This window comes from Cucumis sativus, chromosome 3 (assembly GCF_000004075.3).
Source record: "Cucumis sativus cultivar 9930 chromosome 3, Cucumber_9930_V3, whole genome shotgun sequence".
NCBI lineage: Eukaryota > Viridiplantae > Streptophyta > Magnoliopsida > Cucurbitales > Cucurbitaceae > Cucumis > Cucumis sativus.
Genome location: NC_026657.2, coordinates 3605695 through 3633201, shown reverse-complemented (window position 1 = coordinate 3633201; position 27507 = coordinate 3605695). Strand labels below are relative to the sequence as shown.

Here is a 27507-nt window from a genome sequence, read left to right as displayed (position 1 = left end):
ATCTAAAGTTAAAACTTTCCATTTTCCTAAATAAAATTAACATGTTCTCATCATGCAAGAGAGTTTCTGAAAATTACAGAAACTTAAAAAGTGAGTGAAGAAAGTTAGCAAAGACTATCTTACAGACATACAAACCATCATCCAACCTTTTCACCATATTTATTCATTATATGTAGCCTTTCATTTCAAATCAGTACATCCCTACTTCAAACTCATATCAAAGCTGGCTGTTGTTCCCTGCACTCGGCCCACCGCTCCCTCCTCCACCATAGTATCCACCCATTGCATCGAACATCCCTGCAGGGACGTGCCCTATCTGAAACCCCTGCCCGTACGGTGATATCATCCCCACTTGTGGCCCATAATCTACATTGCGCCTCCACATTGGTTCAGTGCGAATTCGGTCACTCTCTGACTCACGATAGCGGTTAAGGAAAACAGTGAGCGGTTCTATGTAGTCGTCGAAACCTAACTTCCCCATAGCCCAAAGGACATCCTCTGCAGTCACCGTCTTGCGTTGCTCCCGTTGGCATCGTTCGTTCGCCTCGCTAGTGATGAAGCTAATGTACTCCGACACACATTCTTGGATGGTCTCTTTGGTGTCGTCGGATATTTTTGCATGGGAGGGTAAAATGCGCTTCATGATTCGTATCACATTAGCCATCGGCATGTATTGGTCTTGTTCTCGCACCAAGCATTGTTGGTTTTGCTGATTATTGCTAGCAGTGGCGGCGACCGAGAGGGGGCTGGTAGCTGAGGAGTTGCCAATGGAGGTTCCTCCGTCCGAGAGATGGTGATTGGTGTTTGGATTGTTGTTGATGGAGGTTGGGTTGTTTGGGGTCAGCATCATGTTCAGTCCTGAATAACACAAATACTTCAAATATATATACAGATTCATCAAGAGAACATATACATAGAAATATCCATATTCATTTCCTACCTTGATGTCTATACATAGGAAAATTTCTCATTGTTCAACAAATTTCCTTGAGCCCTTTTCATAAACACACAATTGTTGTAGAAATTAATTCAACAAATTTCCATGGAACCCTTTTTGTCAGAAAAAAAAACCTATAATTTAGATATTTACAAAGCAAAGAAACCAACCAATTAAAAATATTCAACAAAGAACGTAGGAATTGTAATCCTAAGTTTGTCGATTTGAAATTTTATATATATATTTGAAATTATATAACCCAGAATAGAGAAGATTGGTTTTAAAGAACGAAGGAGGAAAGGAGAAACTCAAAAGAAATCATGTATGTGATCATAAAAGAGAGAAGAAGAAGAATGAGAGAACATAGCAATTATATATATAAAAGAGAAGATTGATTTCAAAGAATGGGATGAAAAGAGAAAATCAAAAGAAATCGTACATACAAAAGAGAGAAGAATGAGTTATTTGAATTTTGTATATATTTCTAATTAAACAAACTAAAAACAAACGGTTAATTACCCATGTCAAAATCTAATTATAGAAATGCAGAGTCTGATTCACTTTAATTAAGTGACAGACACACATTTTGCATATCAACCACTTGTTTTCTCTTTCTAGTATTGCATTCTACATGATCTACATGTGTAAACATTTTACTTTTCTCTGTTTTCTCTTTTTAGTATTGCATTCTACATGATTGACATGTGTAAACATTTTACTTTTCTCTAATCTCATTTTACTTTTCTCCAATCTCATTTTACTTTTCTCCAATCTCATTTTCCTTCTCATTTTCCTTCTCTTGACAACACAGTATAATGGTAATTTTGCTTCCATTCAAATACTAATATTAATATATACTTATTCAAAGATTATTCTATAATATTAATATATACTTATTCAAAGATTATTCTATAATATTAATATATACTTATTCAAAGATTATTCTTTATTCATAAAATAAAAAATAAGAGAGAAATAAAGATATTTATTTTTTGAAAGACAAAAAATCGACAGTCACCCATTTAAGTCTCTCTTTCAATTTCTATACCTTGATGTCTGTATATATAGAAAATTTTCTCATCCTTCAACAAATTTACGCAAATTATAAGAAATACAAAAGAAGAAAGGGAGTTAATTATAGTAATTCAATTTGTCTATTGTATTTTAATTCATATATATCTTTACAAAATCAATATCTAACTACTAAGATGTGAAAAACTTTGAGTTTACTTGCTTAATTGAAAACATAAAAACAATTCCTTAACAACTCAATTTTCAAATTATAACCACTTTATCTCCTAACTATATTAAAGAAAAAGAAAAAGGTAAATTTGTACCTTAGAAAAATCATTCTAAATTGTAAAGAATGAGAGAAAAAAAAGCCATAATGGAAGGAGAAAATAGAGAATAAAAGAGGAAAAGAAAAAAATTGCATGAGAAGAATGTGATATCAATATGTTATACAATTTGAATTTTAGATTATTAATTAAATAAACTAAAAGTGCGTCTAGACATTAAAAACAGTATCACATGGGTAAACATTTTACTTTTCTTCAACCTCAATAATGTCGATTCATGGATTCTTCTCTTATGAGTTATAATATCACAAACAATAATAGGGAGAACACACCAAATTCTCTAGATAACATAATTGACATTGTTTTGTATTCAAAATTCATATCTTTACGTATTATTCATAGAGAAGATTTGTTTTATAAACGAAAAAAACTAAAATTATACCCACTTTTAAAGCAATCTCATCTCTTCAAGCTCAACTACAATGTCTATGGATAGAAATTAATTCAACAAATTTTCATAGAACCCATTTTGTCAAAAAAAAAAAAACACAATAAGGGAAAAATAAAGAAATTTGTTTTATAAAAAGAAAAAAAAATCTGTAATAATTACAAAAGAAGAAGGGAATTATTGTAATCCAATTTGTCAGTTGAATTTTAGTTTATATATCTTCATGAAATCAATATTCTACCTACTAAGATGGAACAAAATAGAACTAGTTTGTTTAAACTTTAGTTTACTTAATTAATTAATTGAAAACATAAACATAAACACAATTTCTTAACCACTTATATTTCAAATCACAACACTTTATCTCCTAATTAATTTCTTTATATAAAAAAAAACAAAAAAAAAACGTAAATCCAATTTGAGAATTGATGTTTTATACGTTAGAAAAATCGTCCTAAATTAAAAAGAACGAGAGAAAAAAACCATATAGGAGAAGAAGAATAGAGAATAAAAGAAGAAAGAGAAAAAAGTAATAGAAATATGTTAAGCCTATTTGAATTTTGGATTATTAATTAAATAAACTAAAGATAAAATATTTATTTAGATATGTATGTCTAGATAGTTTAACATACCTCGAAAAAATAAAAAAACTCAATATTTTGCATGGTTTACATGTGTAAACATTCTACTTTTATTCATGAAATCTTATCTCATGAGTCATGACCTCACAAATAATTAATAAAATGGAAAAACCACAACAATTTCTCTAGATAACATAATTGTTTGTATTTCATATCTTATTTATAGAGAAGATTTGTTTTATAAACGAAAAGGTAAATTAAAATTAAAACTACTCTTGAAGTGATCTCATCTCTTCAATGTCTATATAAATGAAATTTGACGTATGATCGTAAAATAGAAGAGTAATGAGAGAATATACGTATAAAAAAGATTACATCAAAAGAATGAAGGAGGAAAAGATTACATCAAAAGAAATCATACGTATAAAAAAGAAGAATGAGTTATTTGAATTTTGTATATATTTCTAACTAAATAAACTTAAATAATTAATTATATATATGGAGAACTCTGACTTTAATTATAATGGTAACTTTCTTTTTATTCAAATATTAATATCAATAGTATTTATCCTAAAGATTAATTTTTTATATATAAAATAAAAATAATAAGAGAGAAAAAAAGAGAGAATTGTTTTATAAAAGAAAAATAAATCCCCCACCTTTTTTTTAAGTCTCTCTTTCCTTCCTACTTAATGTCTATACATAGAAAAATTTCTCATTGTTCAACAAATTTCCTTGACCCTTTTCATCAACATAATTGTTATAAAAAAGGAGTTAATTATTGTATTCCAATTTTTCAATTGTATTTTAATTTTTTTACAATTTGTCAATCGTAAAAGAAACCATCCTAAGTTATAAAGAATAAGAAAAAAAAAAAAAAAGTGAAAAAAGAAATCATCCTAAATTATAAAGAATAAGAAAGAGAAAAAGAAAAGAGAAAAAAATGCACGAGAAGAATTTGATAGCAATATATTAGACTATTTGAATTGTTAATTTTTAATTAAATAAAATTGTAAAATAATTAATTAAAACGTATTTGGATAGTAGAAATCTATCTCTGATACACTTTTAAAAAACTTTTAAAAAAGAAAAAGAATAGTAGTATTTTACGTGTGTAAACATTTTACTTTTTTCCAACTCTCAATAGTATCATTTAACAACACAAACAACAAGATAGTGTAAACACAACAATTTCCCTAGATAACATAATTGACAATGTATGAACCTTGTTTGTATTCAAAATTCATATATTTATGTATTATTCACATAGATTTGTTTCATAAACAAAAAACAAACCAAAATAAAATTATACCCACAGTTTGAAGCTATCTCATCTCTTCCATTTGAGCTTTAGTGTCTATAAATAGAAATCAAAACCTATAATTTAGATAGTTACACACCAAAGAAACCAACCAATTAAAGATATTCAACAAAGAAGATAGGAATTGTAATCCTAAGTTTGTCGATTTGAAATTTTATATATATATTTGAAATTATATACCCAGATTAAAGAAGATTGGTTTTAAAGAATGGAGGAAAGGAGAAACTCAAAAGAAATAATGTATATGAACACATAAAAGATAAGAAGAAGAATGAGAGAATATAGCAAATGTAATCCAACCTTTTCAATTGCAATTTTATATTTCCATGAAATTATATATATATATATATATATATATATATAAAAGAGAAACCTATTTTGACTTTTGTATATATTATAATTAAATAAATTAAAAACAAAAAGTTAATTACACGTGTCAAAAACTAATTATAGAGACGTAGATAGTTCTGATTCATTTTAATTAATTAATGAAACATCTTTTGCATTTAAATCTCTTGTTTTCTATTTTTAGTATTGCATTCTACATGATCTACATGTGTAAACATTTTACTTTTCTCCAATCACATTTTTATGAGAAAGACAACACACAGTAAAATCTTGAAACTTAAAAGTAAATAACTGATCACATTTAATAAGAGATAAATAAAGAGATTTTCTGACTGTTCAACAAATTTCCTTTGCACACACAAATTATAAGAATTACACTATAAGAAAGGGAGTTAACTATTGTATTTTAATTTATATATATTTATGAAATCAATATCCTAACAACTAAAATGGAACCAACAACTTTGTTTAAACTTTAATTTAAATTAAAAACATAAGTGCAATTTCTTAACAACTTAATTTTCAAATCACAACCACCTTTATCTCCTAAATTAAATCCTTTATAAAACTATATAAAAGAAAAAGAAAAGGTAAATTATGTTTTATACCTTAGAAAGATCATCCTAAATTAAATTGTAAGGAATGAGAAAACTATAAAGGGAGGAGAAATTAGAGAATAAAAGAGGAGAGGAGAAAAATGGTGAGAGGAATGTGATAGCAATGCATTATACTATTTTTACTTTGGATTTTTAATTAAATAAAATAAAAGTAAGATACTTAATTATTATACACATGTCTAGACAGTAGAAATAATAAAAAAATTGTCACACTTTTAAGGAAGAAAAAGACTTCAGTATTACATGGTTTACATGTGTAAGTTTTTTATTTTTTCTCCAACCCTCAATAATGTCTGTTCATGTAATCTTTCTCTTATCATCTTTCTCTTATCAGTAGTGACAACACAAACAATAAGATATGGATAATACAACAATTTCTCTACATCACATAATTGACATTGGTTTGTATTCAAAATTCATATCTTTGTGTATTATTCACATAGAAAATTTGTTTCATAAACGAAAAAGAAAATTAAAGTTATACCTACTTTTAAAGTGATCCCATCTCTTCAATCTCAACTACAATGTCTATAGATAGAAATTAATTCAACAAATTTCGGTAGAAAACCCTTTTTCTCAAAAGAAAAAAAAAGAAACCTTACAAAAAAGAAAAGAAACCACCAATGTAATCATGGATATTCAACAAAGAAAATAGGAATTGTACTCTCGATTTGAAATTATATATCTTATATAAGAGAATATTGGTTTTAAAGAATGAAGGAGGAAAAAAGAAACTTAAAAGAAATCATGTATATGATCATAAAAAAGAGAAGAATAACGAGATAATATATGTGCATATATCGTATATGTTGATTATTATTGAATTTTTTATTTTTAATTAAATAAACTAAAAATAAATACTTAATTACACATATCATCTTCTAATCATATAGTTATATCTAGTTGGTTGAGGCCATCTACATCCTATTCAATTTTAAGAGACTGACCGATCATCTTTTGCACATTGTGAACGCATTTTACTTTTCTTCATTTTCATTCACTTATCACTGTGATAACAAGATCTTGAATGTTAAAAGTGAAGAACACAACTATCCCTTTTAATTAGGTAGGTTAAACTTTGTTTCCATTCAAATCATTTATATATATATATAATGTATTTATCCTAAACACTATTTGTTTTCTATAAGAGGGAAATGGGGAGAAAGAATGAAAGAGATTTGTTTTATAAAAGAAAATAAAAATCAATACCCACCTTTTAAGTCTAATGTTTTGATGATCAATTCCTACCGTTGATATGTCTACACAGAATTTCTTCTCATTATTCAACAAATTTCCTTGACTCTATTCATCAACACAAACTATAAGAATTACAAAACAAGATACTCTAAGAATTACAAAACAAGTTACTCTCTGTAATCCAATTTGGGTATTGAAATTTAATTTATATATCTTTATAAAATCATCCTAAATAAGAGGAGATTAGTTTATACCGAAAAGAGAAATATCTTAACTACTCAAACGAGAAGAAATAGTAGTTCCGTAGCTACTTTCTTTTTTTAGAGTAATCTTCTTTTACATATCAACCACACTTTCTCTATTAATACATAGAAATTTTTTCCAAAATCATATTCACCACTCTTTCACTTCAATTTATTTTCTCTTTTGATTTATTTTCTGTTCCAAATTTTACATCGGTATGTAAGCATTAATTTCTATAAAGAGAATATTGTTTTTATACAAAGAAGAAAAAAAAGAATAGAAATTACAATAAAAAAAGTAGTTTTCTCTCTATTTTTTTTATCAAACGTACACATGTTATACATATTCTTAATCGTTTATATTTATTTCTTTGGTTCGGTTAATTAGAGATGAAGTATATAATAATGAATGAAAAAGAAAGTTAAGACATTCCATCTACCTAGATAAAATTTACATGTTCTCATGATACGAGAGAGTTTCTTGAAATTACAAAAAATTAAAAAGTGAGTGAAGGAAGTTGGCAAAAGACTATCTTACATGCAGCTACACAAACCATTTTTGAACCTTTTCACCATATTTATTCATTATATGTAGCATTTCATTTCAAATTAGTACATCCCTACTTCAAACTCATATCAAAGCTGGCTGTTGTTCCCTGCGCTCGGCCCACCGCTCCCTCCTCCACCATAGTATCCACCCATTGCATCAAACATCCCTGCAGGGACTTGCCCTATCTGAAACGCCTGCCCATACGGTGATATCATCCCCACTTGTGCCCCATAATCCACATTGCGCCTCAACATTGGTTCAGTACGAATACTCTCCGACTCACGATAGCGGTTAAGGAAAACAGTTAGCGGTTCTATGTAGTTGTCAAAACCTAACTTCCCCATAGCCCAAAGAACATCCTCTGCAGTCACCGTCTTGCGTTGCTCCCGGTGGCATCGTTCGTTCGCCTCGCTAGTGATGAAGCTAATGTACTCCGACACACATTCTTGGATGGTCTCTTTGGTGTCGTCGGATATTTTTGCATGAGAGGGTAAAATCCGCTTCATGATTCGTATCACATTAGCCATCGGCATGTATTGGTCTTGTTCTCGCACCATGCATTGTTGGTTTTGCTCATTATTGTTGGCAGTGGCGGCGACCGAGAGGGGGCTGGTAGCTGAGGAGTTGCCAATGGAGGTTCCTCCGTTCGAGAGATGCTGATTGGTGTTTGGATTGCTGTTGATGGAGGTTGGGTTGTTTGGGGTCAGCATCGTGTTCAGTCCTGAATAACGACACAAGTACTTCAAATTCAGATTCATCAAGATAACATATACATAAAAATATCCATATTCATTTCCTTCCTTCATGTCTATACATACAAAAAATTTGATTGCCCCTTTTCATCAACATACAGTCTATATATATTATGAAATCAAAATGCTAACTACTCAAATGAAAGGAAATAGAACTAGTTTGTTTAAACTTTAATTTACTTCACTAATTGAAATTATAAACACAATTTCTTAACAACTTAATTTTCAAATCACAGCCACTTTATATCCTAATTAATTTCTTTATAAAAAAATATTAAAGAAAATTTTGAGAATTGATACTCTCTACATTAAAAAATCATCCTAAATTATAAAGGATTAGTGAGAAAAAAAAGGAAAAGAGAAAAAAATGGTGTGAAGAATTTGACAGCAATATATTAGACTATTTGAATTTTGAATTTTAAATTAAATAAAAAAAGTAAGATATTTAATTATAGTTCTGACACACTTTCACTTTAAAGAAAGAAAAAGACTCAGTATTTTACATGGTTTACATGTGTAAACATTTTACTTTTCTTCACTCCTAAAATCTTCTTTCATGAGTCATAACAAGGTATTGTGAACAATACAATTTCCTTAATAACATAATTGAGATTGTTTGTATTCAAAATTAAGAGATTATTTGTTTCATAAAGAAAAAAGAAAAGTAAAATTATAGCTATCTCATCTTTTCAATCTCAACTAAAATGTCTATAAATAGAAATTAATTCAACAAATTTAATTTCCATGGAACCCTTTTTGTCAACAAAAAAAAAACCTACAATTTAGATAGTTACACAGGAAAGAAACCAATCAAGTAAAGATATTCAAGAAAGAAGAAGATAGGAATTGTAATCCTAAAATTGTCGATTAGAAAAGATTGGTTTTAAAGAATGAAGGAGGGAAAAGAGAAAGTGAAAAGAAATCTGATGTAAATGATCATAAAAGAGAAGAAGAAGAATGAGAGAACATATGTGGATATGTATGATCAAACAAAATGTTTTCAATCTTAATTCTAATTTCCTTAGTGCTCTTTTTGGCCAATAGAAAAAACTAGGAGAATTAAGAGTTACAAAGCAAAGAAAAGCAGCAATGGTAGACGATGTTGGACAAAGAAGATAGAAAATGTAATCCAACCTTTTCAATTGCAATTTTATATTTCCATGAAATTATATATATATATAAGAGAAACTTATTTTGACTTTTGTATATATTTCTAATTAAACAAATTAAAAACAAACAGTTAATTACACATGTCAAAAACTAATTATAGAGATGCAGTGAGCTCTGATTCACTTTAATTAATTGACAGAAACACCTTTTGCATATCAACCACTTGTTTCCTCTTTTTAGTATTGCATTCTACATGATCTACATGTGTAAACATTTTACTTTTCTCCAATCACATTTTCTTTCTTCATTTAATAAGAAAGAAATAAAGAGATTTGTTTTCAACAAAAAGAAATCCACCCACCCTTTTAAGTCTCTCTTTCAATTCCTGTATACAATAGAAGAAAGAGAGTTAACTATTGTAATCCAATTTGTCTATTGTGTTTTACTTCATATGTATATATCTTTATAAAATCAATATCCTAACTACTAAAATGTAACTAAATGGAACAACTTTGTTTAAACTTTAATTTACTTACTTAATTGAAAACATAAACACAATTCCTTGACAACTTAATTTTCAAATCACAACCACTTTATCTTCTAAGTAATTTCTTTATAAAAAATATATATAAAAAAGAAAAAGGAAAAAGAAAAGGTAAATTGTGTTTTATACCTTAGAAAAATCATCAAAAATTATAAAGAACGAGAGAAAAGAAAAACATAATGGAAGAGAAATTAGAGAATAAAAGAGGAAAAGAGAAACATTGCATGAGAGGATGAGATAGCATCAGAAAAATATTAATTTCTTTTAACAACTTAATTTCAAATCACAACCACTTTATCTCCTAATTAATTTCTTTATAAAAAAAATAGTAAAGGGAATTTTGAGAATTGCATCAGAAAAATCATCCTAAATTATAAAAATTTAGAGAAAAAAAAAAGGAAAAGAGAAAAAAAATGGCTGAGAAGAATTTGATAGCAATATATTAGACTAATTTATTTTGTTTGTATTCAAATTTCATATATTTATATAATTGTAGGGTTTTTTTGTTTCATAAATAGAAAATAAGAAAGCAATAATTGGGAGAAAAAAAAGAGATTTGTTTTATAAAAGATGAAAAAAAAAATGAAATACCCACACCTTTTGAGAAGGATCTCAATCTCTTCGATCTTAACTTCAATAAATGTTCATACATAGAAATATTTTCTATCTTAATTCTACCAAATTTCCTTAGAGCCGTTTTTTGTCCATAGAAAAAACTATTAGATTTTAGAGTTACAAAGCAAAGAAACCACCAATGGTTTTAAAATGTTTTTATTTATTTATTTATCTAAATAAGAGAAGATTGGTTTAATTAAAGAATGCATGGGAGGAAAAGAGAAAATCAAAATAAATCTTATTACTTTTAATTAAATAAACTAAAATCAAACTCTTAATTAGACATATCAAATAATTCATTTTGAGTGATAGACACCCCTTTTGCATATCAATCTTTCGTTTCCTTTTAGTATTGCATTTCATATGATCTACATAAGTAAACATTTTACTTTTTTCCAATCCCATTTTTTTAGACTTTCTCATAACAACACACATAATAAATTTTTATAGGTTAAAAAGTGAAGATGAACCCAATGAATAATTACAAATGAATAGGTATTTATTATATATATATAGAAAGCAAGGGAGAAATAAAAAGATTTGTATTATAAAAAAAAAAAAAAAAACCATACCCACCTCAAGTCTCTCTTCAATTCCTATACTTCCATATCTATACATTAAAAAGAATTTCATTGTTCAACAAATTTCTTCGGGTCCTTCTCATCAACACACAGACTATCAGAGAGTGTTTGAGGAAGGGCTATCACTATGGGGTTAGAGATATGGTAATCTAACCCTTGTTTGAGGAATGATTATCATAACCCTTTGTTTTATGTTTATCATAACTCCTTTTTCCTATCTCTTCTTTTTCCATAATCCTACTTTTTCAACTCGTTGTAATCTTACCTTTTTCAACTCCCCATAGTTTTATTAATTCATTTTTTTAGAAAAAATTATTCTTTTATTTATCAAACGTCATTTGATTGTAATTAATTTAATAATCTTAAAAGAATATTGTTTTTAATTTATTTTATTTACGAAATTAATTTTAGTTAGATATTAATTGTGATTAGTTTACACATTTAGTCCTCATATTTTTTTTTAAAAAATTATTATTTCATGTCTTTTATTTATTTTTCTTCTTTTATTCGTTTTTCACCTTTCAAATATTTTATTTTAAAACTAATCTAAACTATTTCTTATAAATTTAAGTTAAATAAATTTCTAAAAAAAATGAATAAATTTATAAAAAAAATTAAATCAAATATAATATTAAATTAAATAACTTTTGAATCCTTGAATAATCTAAAAAATCTGTAACAAATATTTTTTTTTAAAGTATTTAAACTTTAAATATATAAGAATTTTCTTTTAAAAAATTAATTTAACTGTGAGATTTGATTTAAAATTTATTTGAATTAAATTTTGAATCTAATTTTTTTACCAAATTATGCTCATAGTTTCTGATAATGTACTTTAATTTTTTTCTCTTTCTTCTCCTTATTTTGTTATCTTTCATTGATTTATTATCTTTTATCATTTTTGTTGCTCCATGAAACAACAATCCTCTAATTAGAAAGAGAAAAATAAACAAAATCTTTAGGTAAGAAGAGAACTGGGAATATTTTATATTTCAAAGAAAATAACAGTAATTTATTCAACCGTAATGATTACTTGAAATTTTTTTTTTGAAAATTTCATGTCGTATTTAAAGAAACTAAGGCAAATTGCTTTACGTAAACTAGAATTATTTGGTAAATTAAATATACAAAACTTGTGTATTGAAGTTTGAATATGATTTTTTTAAAAAAAGTAATAATTTATTAGTACGTCAAAAAGTTAAAAATTGACATCGTATTTAATGACTTAAATTTTTTTTACAAAAATATGACATTTCGAGAAATTAATTATATGAAATATGTGTATTGGATTTAGAATACAATTTTTTTAAAAAGATCAATAAATTAATCGTCGGTAATGTACTAAATAACAAACAAAAAAAGCTTTAATCGTAGATATTCAACAAAGAAGATAGGAATTGGAATCCTAAGTTGGATGTGAAATTTTATGTGTGTGTATATATATATATTGAAATTATATATCTAGATAGAGAAGATTGGTTTTAAAGAATGAAGGAGGAAAAAGAGAAACGCAACAAAAAACAATGTATATGATCGTAAAAGAGAAGAAGAATAATGAGAGAACATAGGAAATGTAATCCAACCTTTTCAATTGCAATTTTATATTTTTATGAAATTATGTATATAAAAGAGAAGATTGATTTCAAAGAATGAAGGATGAAAAGAGAATCAAAACAAATCATATTGTTAATTATCCATCTCAAACAACTAATTATAGATAAAGAGATTCACTTTAATTAAGTGACCGACAGACAGTAAGATCTTAATTGAAGCTTAAAAGTTTAAAAGTCAGGATGAATACAACCATTACTTTTTTTTCATTCAAATATTTATAAATATCTTAAGATTATTCTTTATATATAAAATAAAAAATAAAAGAGAAATAAAGAGATTTGTTTTATGAAAAACAAAAAAAATCCATACCCACCCTTTTTAAGTCTCTCTTTCAATTCCTATACCTTGATGTCTATACATAGAAAATTTTTTAGTTGTTCAACAAATTTTCTTAGCCTTTTTCATCAACACACAAACTATAATAATTACAAAATAAGGAGTTATTGTAATCCAATTTGTCGATTGAATTTTAGTTTATATATCTTTATGGAATCAATATCCTAACTATTAAGATTGAACAAAATAGAACCTAGTTTGTTTAAACCTTAGTTTACTTAAGTAATTGAAAACATAAACATAGACACAATTTCTTAACAACATTTCTAAGAAAGAAAAAAACTAAATACTTTACATGATTAAACCAGGTAAAATATTCTACTTCCATTTCATGAAATCTTCTCTCACAAGTCATGACAACACACATAATTAATAAGATATGAAAAACACAACAATTTCTCTAGATAACATAATTGTTTGCAATTCATATCTTAGAAGATTTGTTTTATAAACGAAAAAAGAAAATTAAAATTAAAACTACCTTTCAAATGATCTCATCTCAACTACAATGTCCATATAGATGAAATTAATTCAATAAATTTCGGACAAAAAAAACTAAAATTTAGATTGTAATTCTATTCCATAAGTTTGTCGATTATAAATTATATAGATATTTGAAATTATATATCCTAGAGAAGAGAAGATTGGTTTTAAAGAATGGAGGAAAATAAGAGAAACTCAAAAGAAATCTCATGTATGGTCATAAAATAGAAGAAGAATAATGAGAGAATATATGTGCATATATGATCAATATATGTTGATTATTATTTGAATTTTATATTTTCAATTAAATAAACTAAAAATAAACTTTTGATTACATATGTCATCAATTAATTATAGTCATATTTAGGTGGTAGAATCAAATGCATCACTTTTAAAAAAGATTCACCTTTTGCATATCAATTAATTGTCCTTCTTTTAGTACATTATACATTTTATATGATTTATATGTGTGACCATTATACTTATCCATCCTCGTGACAACACAAACAATAAGAGAGATAAACTTTGTTTCAATTCAAATCTTATATATATCAATATGAATTTATCTATAGATTAATTTGTTTTCTATAAGATAGAAAATAAGAGAGAAATGGGAAGAAAGAAAGATGTTTTGTTTTATAAAAGAAAAAAATTAATAGCCACTTTTTTAAGTCTCATTCGATCAATTCCTACCCTTGATGTCTACTCAGAAATTCCTCTCATTATTCAATAAATTTCCTTTGCCTTTCTCATCAACACAAACTATAAGAATTACAAAACAAGATACTGTCTGTAATCCAATTTGTGAATTAAAATTTAACTTATATATTTTTATAAAATCATCCTAAATAAGAGGAGATTCGTTTTATACATAAAAGAGAAATATCTTAACTACTAAAATGAAAAGAAATAGTACTTCCCTAGCTACTCCATTTTCACAAATTATATCACCACTCTTTCACTTCAATTTATTCTCTCTTTTGATTTACTCTCTGTTCCAAATTCGACAGAAAAATATATATATGTATGTAATCATTAATTTCTATAAAGAGAATATTGGTTTTATAAAAAAAAAATAAAGAGGAATTATACAATAATAAAAGTAGCATTCTCTCTATTTTTTTTATCAAACGTACACATGTTATACACATATTCTTAATAGTTTATCAAAAAAATTTAACAAATAATTATTCCTTTGGTTGGGTTGAGTATAGATGAAGTATATAACAATGAAGGAAAATGAAAAGTTAAAACTTTCCATTTTCCTAAATAAAATTTACATGTTTTCATCGGGCAAGAGAGTTTCTGAAAATTACAAAAACTTAAAAAGTGAGTGAAGAAAGTTAGCAAAGACTATCTTGCAGACATACAAACCACCATCCAACCTTTTCACCATATTTATTCATTATATGTAGCCTTTCATTTCAAATTAGTACATCCCAACTTCAAACTCATATCAAAGCTGGCTGTTGTTCCCTGCACTCGGCCCACCGCTCCCTCCTCCACCATAGTATCCACCCATTGCATCGAACATCACTGCAGGGACGTGCCCTATCTGAAACCCCTGCCCGTACGGTGATATCATCCCCACTTGTGGCCCATAATCTACATTGCGCCTCAACATTGGTTCAGTGCGAATTCGGTCACTCTCTGACTCACGATAGCGGTTAAGGAAAACAGTGAGCGGTTCTATGTAGTCGTCGAAACCTAACTTCCCCATAGCCCAAAGGACATCCTCTGCAGTCACCGTCTTGCGTTGCTCCCGTTGGCATCGTTCGTTCGCCTCGCTAGTGATGAAGCTAATGTACTCCGACACACATTCTTGGATGGTCTCTTTGGTGTCGTCGGATATTTTTGCATGGGAGGGTAAAATCCGCTTCATGATTCGTATCACATTAGCCATCGGCATGTATTGGTCTTGTTCTCGCACCAAGCATTGTTGGTTTTGCTCATTATTGTTGGCAGTGGCGGCGACCGAGAGGGGGCTGGTAGCTGAGGAGTTGCCAATGGAGGTTCCTCCGTCCGAGAGATGGTGATTGGTGTTCGGATTGTTGTTGATGGAGGTTTGGTTGTTTGGGGTCAGCATCATGTTCAGTCCTGAATAACACAAATACTTCAAATATACAGATTCATCAAGAGAACATATACATAGAAATATCCATATTCATTTCCTACCTTGATGTCTATACATAGGAAAATTTCTGATTGTTCAACAAATTTCCTTGAGCCCTTTTCATAAACACACAATTGTTGTAGAAATTAATTCAACAAATTTCCATGGAACCCTTTTTGTCAAAAAAAAAAAACCTATAATTTAGATATTTACAAAGCAAAGAAACCAACCAATTAAAAATATTCAACAAAGAACGTAGGAATTGTAATCCTAAGTTTGTCGATTTGAAATTTTATATATATTTGAAATTATATAACCCAGAATAGAGAAGATTGGTTTTAAAGAACGAAGGAGGAAAGAAGAAACTCAAAAGAAATCATGTATGTGATCATAAAAGAGAGAAGAAGAAGAATGAGAGAACATAGCAATTATATATATAAAAGAGAAGATTGATTTCAAAGAATGGGATGAAAAGAGAAAATCAAAAGAAATCGTACATACAAAAGAGAGAAGAATGAGTTATTTGAATTTTGTATATATTTCTAATTAAACAAACTAAAAACAAACAATTAATTACACATGTCAAAAATTAATTATAGAGATACAGAGTCTGATTCACTTTAATTAAGTGACAGACACACATTTTGCATATCAACCACTTGTTTTCTCTTTTTAGTATTGCATTCTACATGTGTAAACATTTTACTTTTCTCTGTTTTCTCTTTTTAGTATTGCATTCTACATGATTTACATGTGTAAACATTTTACTTTTCTCCAATATCATTTTCCTTCTCATGTCATTTTCCTTCTCTTGACAACACAGTATAATGGTAATTTTGCTTCCATTCAAATACTAATATTAATATATACTTATTCAAAGATTATTCTTTATTCATAAAATAAAAAATAAGAGAGAAATAAATATATTTATTTTTTGAAAGACAAAAAATCCACAGTCACTCGTTTAAGTCTCTCTTTCAATTTCTATACCTTAATGTCTGTATATATAGAAAATTTTCTCATCCTTCAACAAATTTACCCAAATTATAAGAAATACAAAAGAAGAAAGGGAGTTAATTATAGTAATTCAATTTGTCTATTGTATTTTAATTTTTATATATCTTTACAAAATCAATATCTAACTACTAAGATGTGAAAAACTTTGAGTTTACTTGCTTAATTGAAAACATAAACACAATTCCTTAACAACTCAATTTTCAAATTATAACCGCTCTATCTCCTAACTATATTAAAGAAAAAGAAAAAGGTAAATTTGTACCTTAGAAAAATCATTCTAAATTGTAAAGAATGAGAGAAAAAAAAGCCATAATGGAAGGAGAAAATAGAGAATAAAAGAGGAAAAGAAAAAAATTGCATGAGAAGAATGTGATATCAATATGTTATACAATTTGAATTTTAGATTATTAATTAAATAAACTAAAAGTACGTCTAGATAGTAAAAGCAGTATCATATGGGTAAACATTTTACTTTTCTTCAACCTCAATAATGTCGATTCATGGATTCTTCTCTTATGAGTTATAATATCACAAACAATAATAGGGAGAACACACCAAATTCTCTAGATAACATAATTGACATTGTTTTGTATTCAAAATTCATATCTTTACGTATTATTCATAGAGAAGATTTGTTTTATAAACGAAAAAAACTAAAATTATACCCACTTTTAAAGCAATCTCATCTCTTCAAGCTCAACTACAATGTCTATGGATAGAAATTAATTCAACAAATTTTCATAGAACCCATTTTGTCAAATAAAAAAACACAATAAGGGAAAAATAAAGAAATTTGTTTTATAAAAAGAAAAAAAAATCTGTAATAATTACAAGAGAAGAAGGGAATTATTGTAATCCAATTTGTCAGTTGAATTTTAGTTTATATATCTTCGTGAAATCAATATCCTACCTACTAAGATGGAACAAAATAGAACTAGTTTGTTTAAACTTTAGTTTACTTAATTAATTAATTGAAAACATAAACATAAACACAATTTCTTAACAACTTATATTTCAAATCACAACACTTTATCTCCTAATTAATTTCTTTATACAATTTTTTTAAAAAAAAACGTAAATCCAATTTGAGAATTGATGTTTTATATACGTTAGAAAAATCGTCCTAAATTAAAAAGAATGAGAGAAAAAAAACCATATAGGAGAAGAAGAATAGAGAATAAAAGAAGAAAGAGAAAAAAGTAATAGAAATATGTTAAGCCTATTTGAATTTTGGATTATTAATTAAATAAACTAAAGATAAAATATTTATTTAGATATGTATCTCTAGATAGTTTAACATACCTTGAAAAAATAAAAAGACTCAATATTTTGCATGGTTTACATGTGTAAACATTCTACTTTTATTCATAAAATCTTATCTCATGAGTCATGACCTCACAAATAATTAATAAAATGGAAAAACAACAATTTCTCTAGATAACATAATTGTTTGTATTTCATATCTTATTTATAGAGAAGATTTGTTTTATAAACGAAAAGGTAAATTAAAATTAAAACTACTCTTGAAGTGATCTCATCTCTTCGATGTCCATATAAATGAAATTTGACGTATGATAGTAAAATAGAAGAGTAATGAGAGAATATACGTGTATATATATGATATAAAAAAATGATTTCAATCTTAATCCTAACAAATTTCTCTAGAACCCTTTTTTATCGATAAAAAAAACTACGAGTTACAAAGCAAAATACCACCAATGCTCTATATATATATAAATAAGAGAATTGGTTTCAAAGAATGAAGGAGGAAAAGAATAAATCAAAAGAAATCATATGTATAAAAAAGAAGAATGAGTTATTTGAATTTTGTATATATTTCTAACTAAATAAACTTAAAAGGATTGTTACATGTCAAATAACTAATTATAGATATGGAGAACTCTGATTCACTTTAATTATAATGATAACTTTCTTTTTATTCAAGTATTAACATCAATAGGTATTTATCCTAAAGACTATTTTTATATATAAAATAAAAATAATAAGAGAAAAAAAAAGAGAGAATTGTATTATAAAAGAAAAATAAATTCATTTCCACTTTTTTAAGTCTCTCTTCCCTTCCTACCTTGATGTCTATACATAGAAAAATTTCTCATTGTTCAACAAATTTCCTTGACCCTTTTCACCGACACAAATGTTGTAAAAAAATGAGTTAATTATTGTATTCCAATTTGTTAATTGTATTTTTTTTTTTTTTTTACAATTTGTCAATTGTAAAAGAAACCATCCTAAATTATAAAGAATAAGAAAAAAAAAAGAGAAAAAAATGATGAGAAGAATTTGATAGCAATATATTAGACTATTTGAATTGTGAATTTTTAATTAAATAAAAATGTAAAATAATTAATTAAAACGTATTAAAAATTTATATCTGATACACTTTTAAAAGAGAAAAAGATTCGGTATTTTACATAGTTTATATGTGTAAACATTTTACTTTTTTCCAACTCTCAATAGTATCATTTTATGGAATCTTCTCTCACGAGTCATGACAACACAAACAACAAGATTTTGTAAACACAACAATTTCCCTAGATAACATAATTGACATTGTATGAACATTGTTTGTATTCAAAATTCATATATTTATGTATTATTCACGTAGATGATTTGTTTCATAAACGAAAAACAAACCAAAATAAAATTATACCCACAGTTTGAAGCTATCTCATCTCTTCCATTTCAGCTTTATTGTCTATAAATAGAAATCAAAACCTATAATTTAGATAGTTACACACCAAAGGAACCAACCAACTAAAGATATTCAACAAGTAAGATAGGAATTGTAATCCTAAGTTTGTCGATTTGAAATTTTATATATATATATATATGAAATTATATAACCCAGATTAAAGAAGATTGGTTTTAAAGAAGGAAGGAGGAAAGGAGAAACTCAAAAGAAATCATGTATATGATCATAAAAGAGAAGAAAAGAATGAGAGAATATAGCAAATGTAATCCAATATTTTCAATTGCAATTTTATATTTCCATGAAATTATATATATATATATATATATATTATATAAGAGAAACCTAATTTAACTTTTGTATATATTTCTAATTAAATAAATTAAAAACAAAGAGTTAATTACACATGTCAAAAACTAATTATAGAGATGCAGACAACACTTTAATTAATTGACATAAACACTTTTTTGCATATCAACCACTTGTTTTCTCTTTTTAGTATTGCATTTTACATGATCTACGTGTGTAAACATTTTACTTTTCTCCAATCACATTTTCATGAGAAAGACAACACACACTAAAATCTTGAGACTTAAAAGTGAATCACTGATCATATTTAATAAGAGAGAAATAAAGAGATTTACTGACTGTTCAACAAATTTCTTTTGCCCTTTTCATCAACACAAATTATAAGAATTACAATATAAGAAAGGGAGTTAACTATTGTATTTTAGTTTATGTATATTTATGAAATCAATATCCTAACTACTAAAATGGAACCAACAACTTTGTTTAAACTTTAATTTCCTTAGTTGAAAACATAAACACAATTCCTTAACAACTTAATTTTCAAATCACAACAACTTTTATCTCCTAATTAAATCCTTTATAAAACTATATAAAAGAAAAAGAAAAGGTAAATTATGTTTTATACCTTATAAAGATCATCCTAAATTAAATTGTAAGGAATGAGAGGAAAAAATACCATAATGGGAGAAGAAATTAGAGAATAAAAGAGGAAAGGAGAAAAATTGTGAAAAGAATGTGACACCAATATATTATACTATCTTAACTTTCGATTTTTAATTAAATAAAATAAAAGTAAGATACTTAATTATTATACACATGTCTCGAGAGTAGAATTAATAGAAATTTTGTCACACTTTTGAAAAAGAAAAAGACTCCGTATTTTATCCGATTTACATGTGTAAACATTTTACTTTTCTCCAACCTTGAAATCTTCTTTCATGAGTCATAACATGATATTGTGAACAAAATAATTTCCTTAGATAACATAATTGACGTTGTTTGTATTCAAGATTAAGAAATGATTTGTTTCATAAAGAAAAAAGAAATGTAAAATTATGCCAACTTTTTAAAGCTATCTCATCTCTTCAATCTCAACTACAATGTCTATAAATAGAAATTAATTCAACAAATTTCCATGGAATTCTTTTTTTCCACAAAAAAAAACTACAATTTAGATAGTTACAAAGCAAAGAAACCAACCAATTAAAGATATTCAACAAAGAAGAAGATAGGAATTGTAATCCTAAAACTGTCGATTAGAAAAGATTGGTTTTAAAGAATGAAGGAGGAAAAAGAGAAAGTGAAAAGAAATCTGATGTAAATGAACATAAAAGAGAAGAAGAATGTGAGAGAACATATGTGGATATGTATGATCAAAGAAAATGTTTTCAATCTAATTAATTCTAACAAAATTCCATAGAGCTGTTTTTGGTCAATAAAAGAAACTACAAGAACTAAGAGTTACAAGGCAAAGAAAGCAGCAGTGGTAGAGGATGTTTTACAAAGAAGATAGCAAATCTAATCCAACCTTTTCAATTGCAATTTTATATTTCCATGAAATTATATATATATAAGATAAACCTATTTTGACTTTTGTATATATTTCTAATTAAATAAATTAAAAACAAAGAGTTAATTACACATGTCAAAAACTAATTATAGAGATGCAGTTCTGATTCGACATATCAATCATTTGTTTCTTCTTTTTAATATTGCATTCTACATGATCTACATGTATAAACATTTTACTTTTCTCCAATCACATTTTCTTTCTCATGACAACACACAGTAAAGAGAAATAAAGAGATTTGTTTTACGAAAGACAAAAAAATCCACCCACCCCTTTTAAGTCTCTCTTTCAATTCCTATATACATAGAAAATTTTCTGACTGATCAATAAATTTCCTTAGCCCTTATCATCAACACAAATTATAAGAATTACAATAGAAGAAAGGGAGTTAACTATTGTAATCCAATTTGTCTATTGTATTTTAATTCATATGTATATATCTTTATAAAATCAATATCCTAACTACTAAAATGTAACGAAATAGAACAACTTTGTTTAAACTTTAATTTACTTAATTGAAATCATAAACACAATTCCTTTGAGAACTTAATTTTCAATTCACAGCCACTTTATCTCCTAATTAGTTCCTTTATAAAAATATATAAAAGAAAAAGAAAAGGTAAATTATGTTTTATACCTTAGAAAGATCATCCTAATTTAAATGGTAAAGAATGAGAGGAAAAAAAACCACAATGGGAGGAGAAATTAGAGAATAAAAGAGGAAAGGAGAAAAATTGTGAGAAGAATTTGATAGAAATACGTTAGACTATTAATTAAATAAACTTTTTAGATTATTAATTAAATAAACTAAAAGTAAAATATTTAATGACAGAAGACATATTTTACATAATTTATATGTGTTAACATTTTACTTTTCTTCAATTTCAATAATATTCATTCATGAATTTTTCTCTCATCATGTATATTTTGCCGTGATCTCATATATATATACATATATTTGTAATTATATATCTAGATAAGAGAGGATTGGTTTTAGAGAATGAACGAGGAAAAAGAGAAACTCAAAAGAAATCATTGAAATCATGTATAGATCATAAAAGAGGAGAAAGAATAATGAGAGAATATATGTGCATATATATATATGATGAGAAATATGTATTCAATCTTAATTCTAACAAATCCATATTCATTTCCTATGTTGATGTCAATACGTAGGGAAAATTTTGATTGTTTAACAAATTTCTTTAGGCCCTTTTCATAAACACAATTAGGAAAAAATTTTGATTGTTCAACAAATTTCCTTAGGTCCTTTTCATAAATACTCAATTATTGTAGAAATTAACTCAATAAATTTTCATGGAACCCTTTTTGTCAACAAAAGACCTATAATTTAGATAGTTACAAAGCAAAGAAACCAACCAATTAAAAGTATTCAACAAACAAGATAGGAATTGTAATCCTAAGTTTGTGGATTTGAAATTTTATATATATATATTTGAAATTATATAACCCACATTAGAGAAGATTGGTTTTAAAGAATGAAGGAGGAAAGGAGAAAGTCGAAAGAAATCATGTATATGATCATAAAAGAGAAGAAGATGAATGAGAGAACATAGCAAATGTAATCCAACCCTTTCAATTGCAATTTTATATTTTTATGAAATTATATATATAAAAGAGATGATTGATTTCAAACAAGGAATGATGAAAAGAGAAGAGGAGTTAATTACACATGTCAAAAACTAATTATAGAGATTCAGAACTCTAATTCACTTTAATTAAGTGATAGACACATTTTTTTGCATATTAACCACTTGTTTCCTTTTTTTAGTATTGCATTCTAATTATCTACATTTGGAAACATTTTACCCTAAGATCTTGAATATAACTGATAATCACTTTTAATTATAATGGTAATTTTTTTCTTTTAAATATTAATATCAATAGGTATTTATTCAAAGATTATTCTTTGTTCATAAAATAAAAAATAAGAGAGAAATAAAGAGTTTTTTCTGTATGAAAGACAAAAAAATCCATAGCCAGCCATTTAAGTCTCTGCTTCAATTTCTATAAATAGAAAATTTTCTCAATCGTTCAACAAATTTGCATGACCCTTTTCATCAACACACAAATTATAAGAAATACAAAAGAGGAAAGGGAGTTAATTATATAATTCAATTTGTCTATTGTATTTTAATTTATATATATCTTTATGAAATCAATATTTTAACTACTAAAATGGAAAAAAACTTTGTTTAAACTTTAATTTACTTACTTAATTGAAAACATAAACACAATAACGATCCTTAGTAGAATCTTCTTTCTTAAGTCATAACAACACAAACAATAAGATATGAAGAACACAACAATTTCTCTAGATAATATAGTTCACATTGTTTGTAATTCATACATATGTTTTATAAATAAAAAGGTTAGTAAAATTATACCAACCTTTAAAACGGCCGTCTCATCTCTTCATTCTCAACTACAATCTCCATAAATAAAAATTCATTCATTCCACAAGTTTCCATGTAACTCTTTTTGTGAATAAAAATAACTATAATTGTAGATATTCAACAAAGAAAGGAATTACTAGAAACCGTAGTTGGATGTGAAATTATATATGTATGTATGCATTCAAATTACATATCTAGATAGAGAAGATTGGTGTTAAAGAATGGAGGAGGAACAAGAGAAAGTGAAAAGAAATCTGATGTAAATGAACATAAAAGAGAAGAAGAAGAATGAGAGAACATATGTGGATATGTATGATCAAAGAAAATGTTTTCAATCTAATTAATTCTAACAAATTTCCATAGAGCTGTTTTTGGTCAATAAAAGAAACTACGAGAAGTAAGAGTTACAAAGCAAAGAAAGCAGCAGTGGTAGACGATGATTTTACAAAAGAAAGCAGCAGTGGTAGACGATGATTTTACAAAGAAGATAGCAAATGTAATCCAACCTTTTCAATTGCAATTTTATATTTCCATGAAATTATATATATATATATATAAGAGAAACGTGTTTGACTTTTGTATATATTTCTAGTTAAATAAATTAAAAACAAATAGTTAATTACACATGTCAAAAACTAATTATAGAGATGCAGTGAGCTCTGATTCACTTTAATTAATCGACAGAAACACTTTTTGCATATCAACCACTTGTGATCTACATGCGTAAACATTTTACTTTTCTCCAATCACATTTTCTTTTTCATGACAGCACAGTAAAATCTTGAAATTAAAACTGAACCATCGATCACATTTAATAAGAAAGAAATAAAGAGATTTGTCTTATGAAAGACAAAAAAATCCACCCACCCCTTTTAAGTCTCTCTTTCAATTCCTATATACATAGAAAATTTTCTGACTGTTCAATAAATTTCTTTTGCCCTTTTCATCAACACAAATTATAAGAATTACAATAGAAGAAGGGAGTTAACTGTTGTAATCCAATTTGTCTATTGTATTTTAATTCATATGTATATATCTTTATAAAATCAATATCCTAACTACTAAAATGGAACGAAATAGAACAACTTTGTTTAAACTTTAATTTACTTACTTAATTGAAAACATAAACACAGTTCCTTAACAACTTAACTTTCAAATCACAACCACTTTACCTCCTAATTTATTTATTTATAAAAAATATATATAAAAGAAAAAGAAAAGGTAAATCCTCTTTTATAGCTTAGAAAAATCATCCTAAATTGTAAAGAAATGAGAGGGGGGAAAAGCCATAATGGGAGGAGAAAATAGAGAATAAAAGAGGAAAAGAGAAAAATTGCGTGAGGAAGAATGTGATAGAAATATGTTAGACTATTTGAATTTTAGATTATTAATTAAATAAACTAAAATTAAAACATTTAATGACACATGTATTATACACATAGGGAAGATTTGTTTTATAAACTAAAAAGAAAATTAAAATTATAAGTTACAAGTGAAGAACCCAACTATGACTTGTAATTAGATAGGTAAACTCCATTCAAATCACATATATATATAATGTATTTGTCCCAAAGACTAATTGTTTTCTATAAGATAGAAAATAAGAGAGAAATGGGGAGAAAGAAAGAGATTTGTTTTATAAAAGAAAAAAAATAAAAATAATAAATACACACCTTCTAAGTCTCTTTTGATCAATTCCTACTTGATGTCTACACATAGATAAGAATTTTTTCTCACTATTCAACAAATTTCTTTGGCTCTTTTCATCAACACAAACTATAAGAATTAAAAAAAAAAAAAAGATACTATTTGTAATCCAATTTTTCAATTGAAATTTAATTTATAATATATCTTTATGAAACAATTCTAAATAAGAGGAGATTGGTTTTATAGAAAAGAGAAATATCCTAACCATGAAATTGATTTCCCTACCTTTTCCAAAATCATCAACACTCTTCCAGTTCAAATTTTTTTCGCTTCTCTCAACTTTAGCTTACACAACCGATGATCAAAATAAAAGAAATGGTAATTCAATTTCACAGAAATATTTTATTATTGTTTTATACAAAAAGAGAGAAACTACAGTAATAAAATAACTTTTTCTCTAAATTAAATTGTCATTCTTTATTATCATACACATCGTTTACATGTTCTTAATAGTTTATCTCAATTCATTATATAATAGAGAATTATTTCTTGATTAAATTAATCAAGAGATGAAGTATATAACAATGAAAGAAAAAAGAAAGTTAAGACATTGCATTTTTTTAAATAAAATTTACATGTTCTCATCATGCAAGAGAGTTTCTGGAAATTACAAAAATTTAAAAAGTGAGTGAAGGAAGTTAGCAAAGACTATCTTGCAGTCACACAACCGTCATCGAACCTTTTCACCAAATTTATTCATTATATGTAGCCTTTCATTTCAAATTAGTACATCTCTACTCCAAACTCATATCAAAGCTGACTGCCGTTCCCTGCGCTCGGCCCACCGCTCCCACCTCCACCATAGTATCCACCCATTGCATCGAACATCCCTGCAGGGACGTGCCCTATCTGAAACGCCTGCCCGTACGGTGATATCATCCCCACTTGTGGCCCATAATCTACATTGCGCCTCAAGATTGGTTCAGTGCGAATTCGGTCACTCTCTGACTCACGATAGCGGTTAAGAAAAACAGTTAGCGGTTCTATGTAGTCGTCAAAACCTAGCTTCCCCATAGCCCAGAGGACATCCTCTGCTGTCACTGTCTTGCGTTGCTCTCGTTGGCATCGTTCGTTCGCCTCGCCAGTGATGAAGCTAATGTACTCCGACACACATTCTTGGATGGTCTCTTTGGCGTCGTCGGATATCTTTGCATGGGAGGGTAAAATCCGCCTCATGATTCGTATCACATTAGCAATAGGCATGTATTGGTCTTGTTCTCGCACCACGCATTGTTGGTTTTGCTCATTATTGTTGGCAGTGGCGGCGACAGAGAGGGGGCTGGTAGCTGAGGAGTTTCCAGTGGCAGTTCCTCCGTTCGAGAGATGATGATTGGTGTTCGGAGTGTTGTTGATGGAGGTTGGCTTGTTTGGAGTCAGCATCATGTTCAATCCTAAATAATACAAATGCTTCAAATTCAGATTCATCAAGAGAATATATTATATACATATATCCATATTTATTTAATTAAATAAAACTAAATCTAAATTTAGGGTTTACGATTTAGGACAATTTTATAAAAAAATCCATCCCCTAACTCCCATAATTATTTTTATTTTATACAATGTTTAAAGATTAAATTAAGAATAGAAAATGATAACCGCTAAAATTGGATCTAATTAGGCATGTAGAAATTTCAATTTCTGAACATTAACATAAATTTAAAAAAATGTTTTTTTTTTTGTTTTATTGTTAGATAATACATCATTAACTTTGAATAACAAGAAAAAAAATTGAAAAAAAATCCTAAAACTTAAGCCTTTAAGTAAAAATATGAATATATATATATATATATATATATATATTAGGATCTCGTCCAAAATTTTACACTTTCATCCCGAAATTTTTTAGTTGAATTTCTATGTGATGATTAGATTTCAAAATATTAATTTTTTTATATTGATTACTGAGTTTATATAGTTTTCTCAATGCTTTACACTTTTATTATGGATTCTTTCAAATTAATATAAAATAATTATGATGTGAGAATTTTTAATTGATTTCGATAATGAGAGAAGAGTAGTAAAAACTAATGTGCTTATTTTAATTTAATAGGGGATATTAACATGAAATCTAAAGGATCAAATTGAAA

General features: G+C 26.9%; 4 protein-coding genes across 4 annotated transcripts; all 4 read right to left on the bottom strand.

The window, feature by feature from the left end:
• Nucleotides 1–217: 217 nt before the first annotated feature.
• LOC116402766 (nuclear transcription factor Y subunit B-9-like) lies at nt 218–926 on the bottom strand. The gene is made up of 2 exons (XM_031882899.1): nt 781–926; nt 218–705 (listed from the first exon to the last, which is right to left on the bottom strand). Exons 1-2 carry the CDS (start codon nt 896–898, stop codon nt 218–220), a joined length of 606 nt encoding a protein of 201 aa, XP_031738759.1. The 5' UTR covers nt 899–926.
• A 6699-nt stretch (nt 927–7625) lies between these two features.
• On the bottom strand, nt 7626–8345 carry LOC116402765 (nuclear transcription factor Y subunit B-9-like). The gene has a single exon (XM_031882887.1). The coding sequence runs from the start codon at nt 8343–8345 to the stop codon at nt 7626–7628; it is 720 nt and encodes a 239-aa protein (XP_031738747.1).
• Nucleotides 8346–15030: 6685 nt separating this feature from the next.
• On the bottom strand, nt 15031–15663 carry LOC116402763 (nuclear transcription factor Y subunit B-9-like). Its single transcript, XM_031882879.1, has one exon. The coding sequence runs from the start codon at nt 15661–15663 to the stop codon at nt 15031–15033; it is 633 nt and encodes a 210-aa protein (XP_031738739.1).
• Nucleotides 15664–26097: 10434 nt separating this feature from the next.
• Nucleotides 26098–26800, bottom strand: LOC116402762 (nuclear transcription factor Y subunit B-9-like). Its single transcript, XM_031882876.1, has one exon. It carries the CDS (start codon nt 26798–26800, stop codon nt 26168–26170), a length of 633 nt encoding a protein of 210 aa, XP_031738736.1. The 3' UTR covers nt 26098–26167.
• Nucleotides 26801–27507: the final 707 nt, after the last annotated feature.

Bases quoted from the DNA above. Each gene is read 5' to 3' on its own strand.
- LOC116402766 (XM_031882899.1), bottom strand. From the start codon at position 898: ATGAATCTGTATATATATTTGAAGTATTTGTGTTATTCAGGACTGAAC. The intron at 706-780 runs GAGGAACCTCCA...ATAATCAGCAAA, and splicing joins CAATCACCATCTCTCGGACG to ACCAACAATGCTTGGTGCGA.
- LOC116402765 (XM_031882887.1), bottom strand. From the start codon at position 8,345: ATGAAGGAAGGAAATGAATATGGATATTTTTATGTATATGTTATCTTG.
- LOC116402763 (XM_031882879.1), bottom strand. From the start codon at position 15,663: ATGATGCTGACCCCAAACAACCAAACCTCCATCAACAACAATCCGAAC.
- LOC116402762 (XM_031882876.1), bottom strand. From the start codon at position 26,800: ATGATGCTGACTCCAAACAAGCCAACCTCCATCAACAACACTCCGAAC.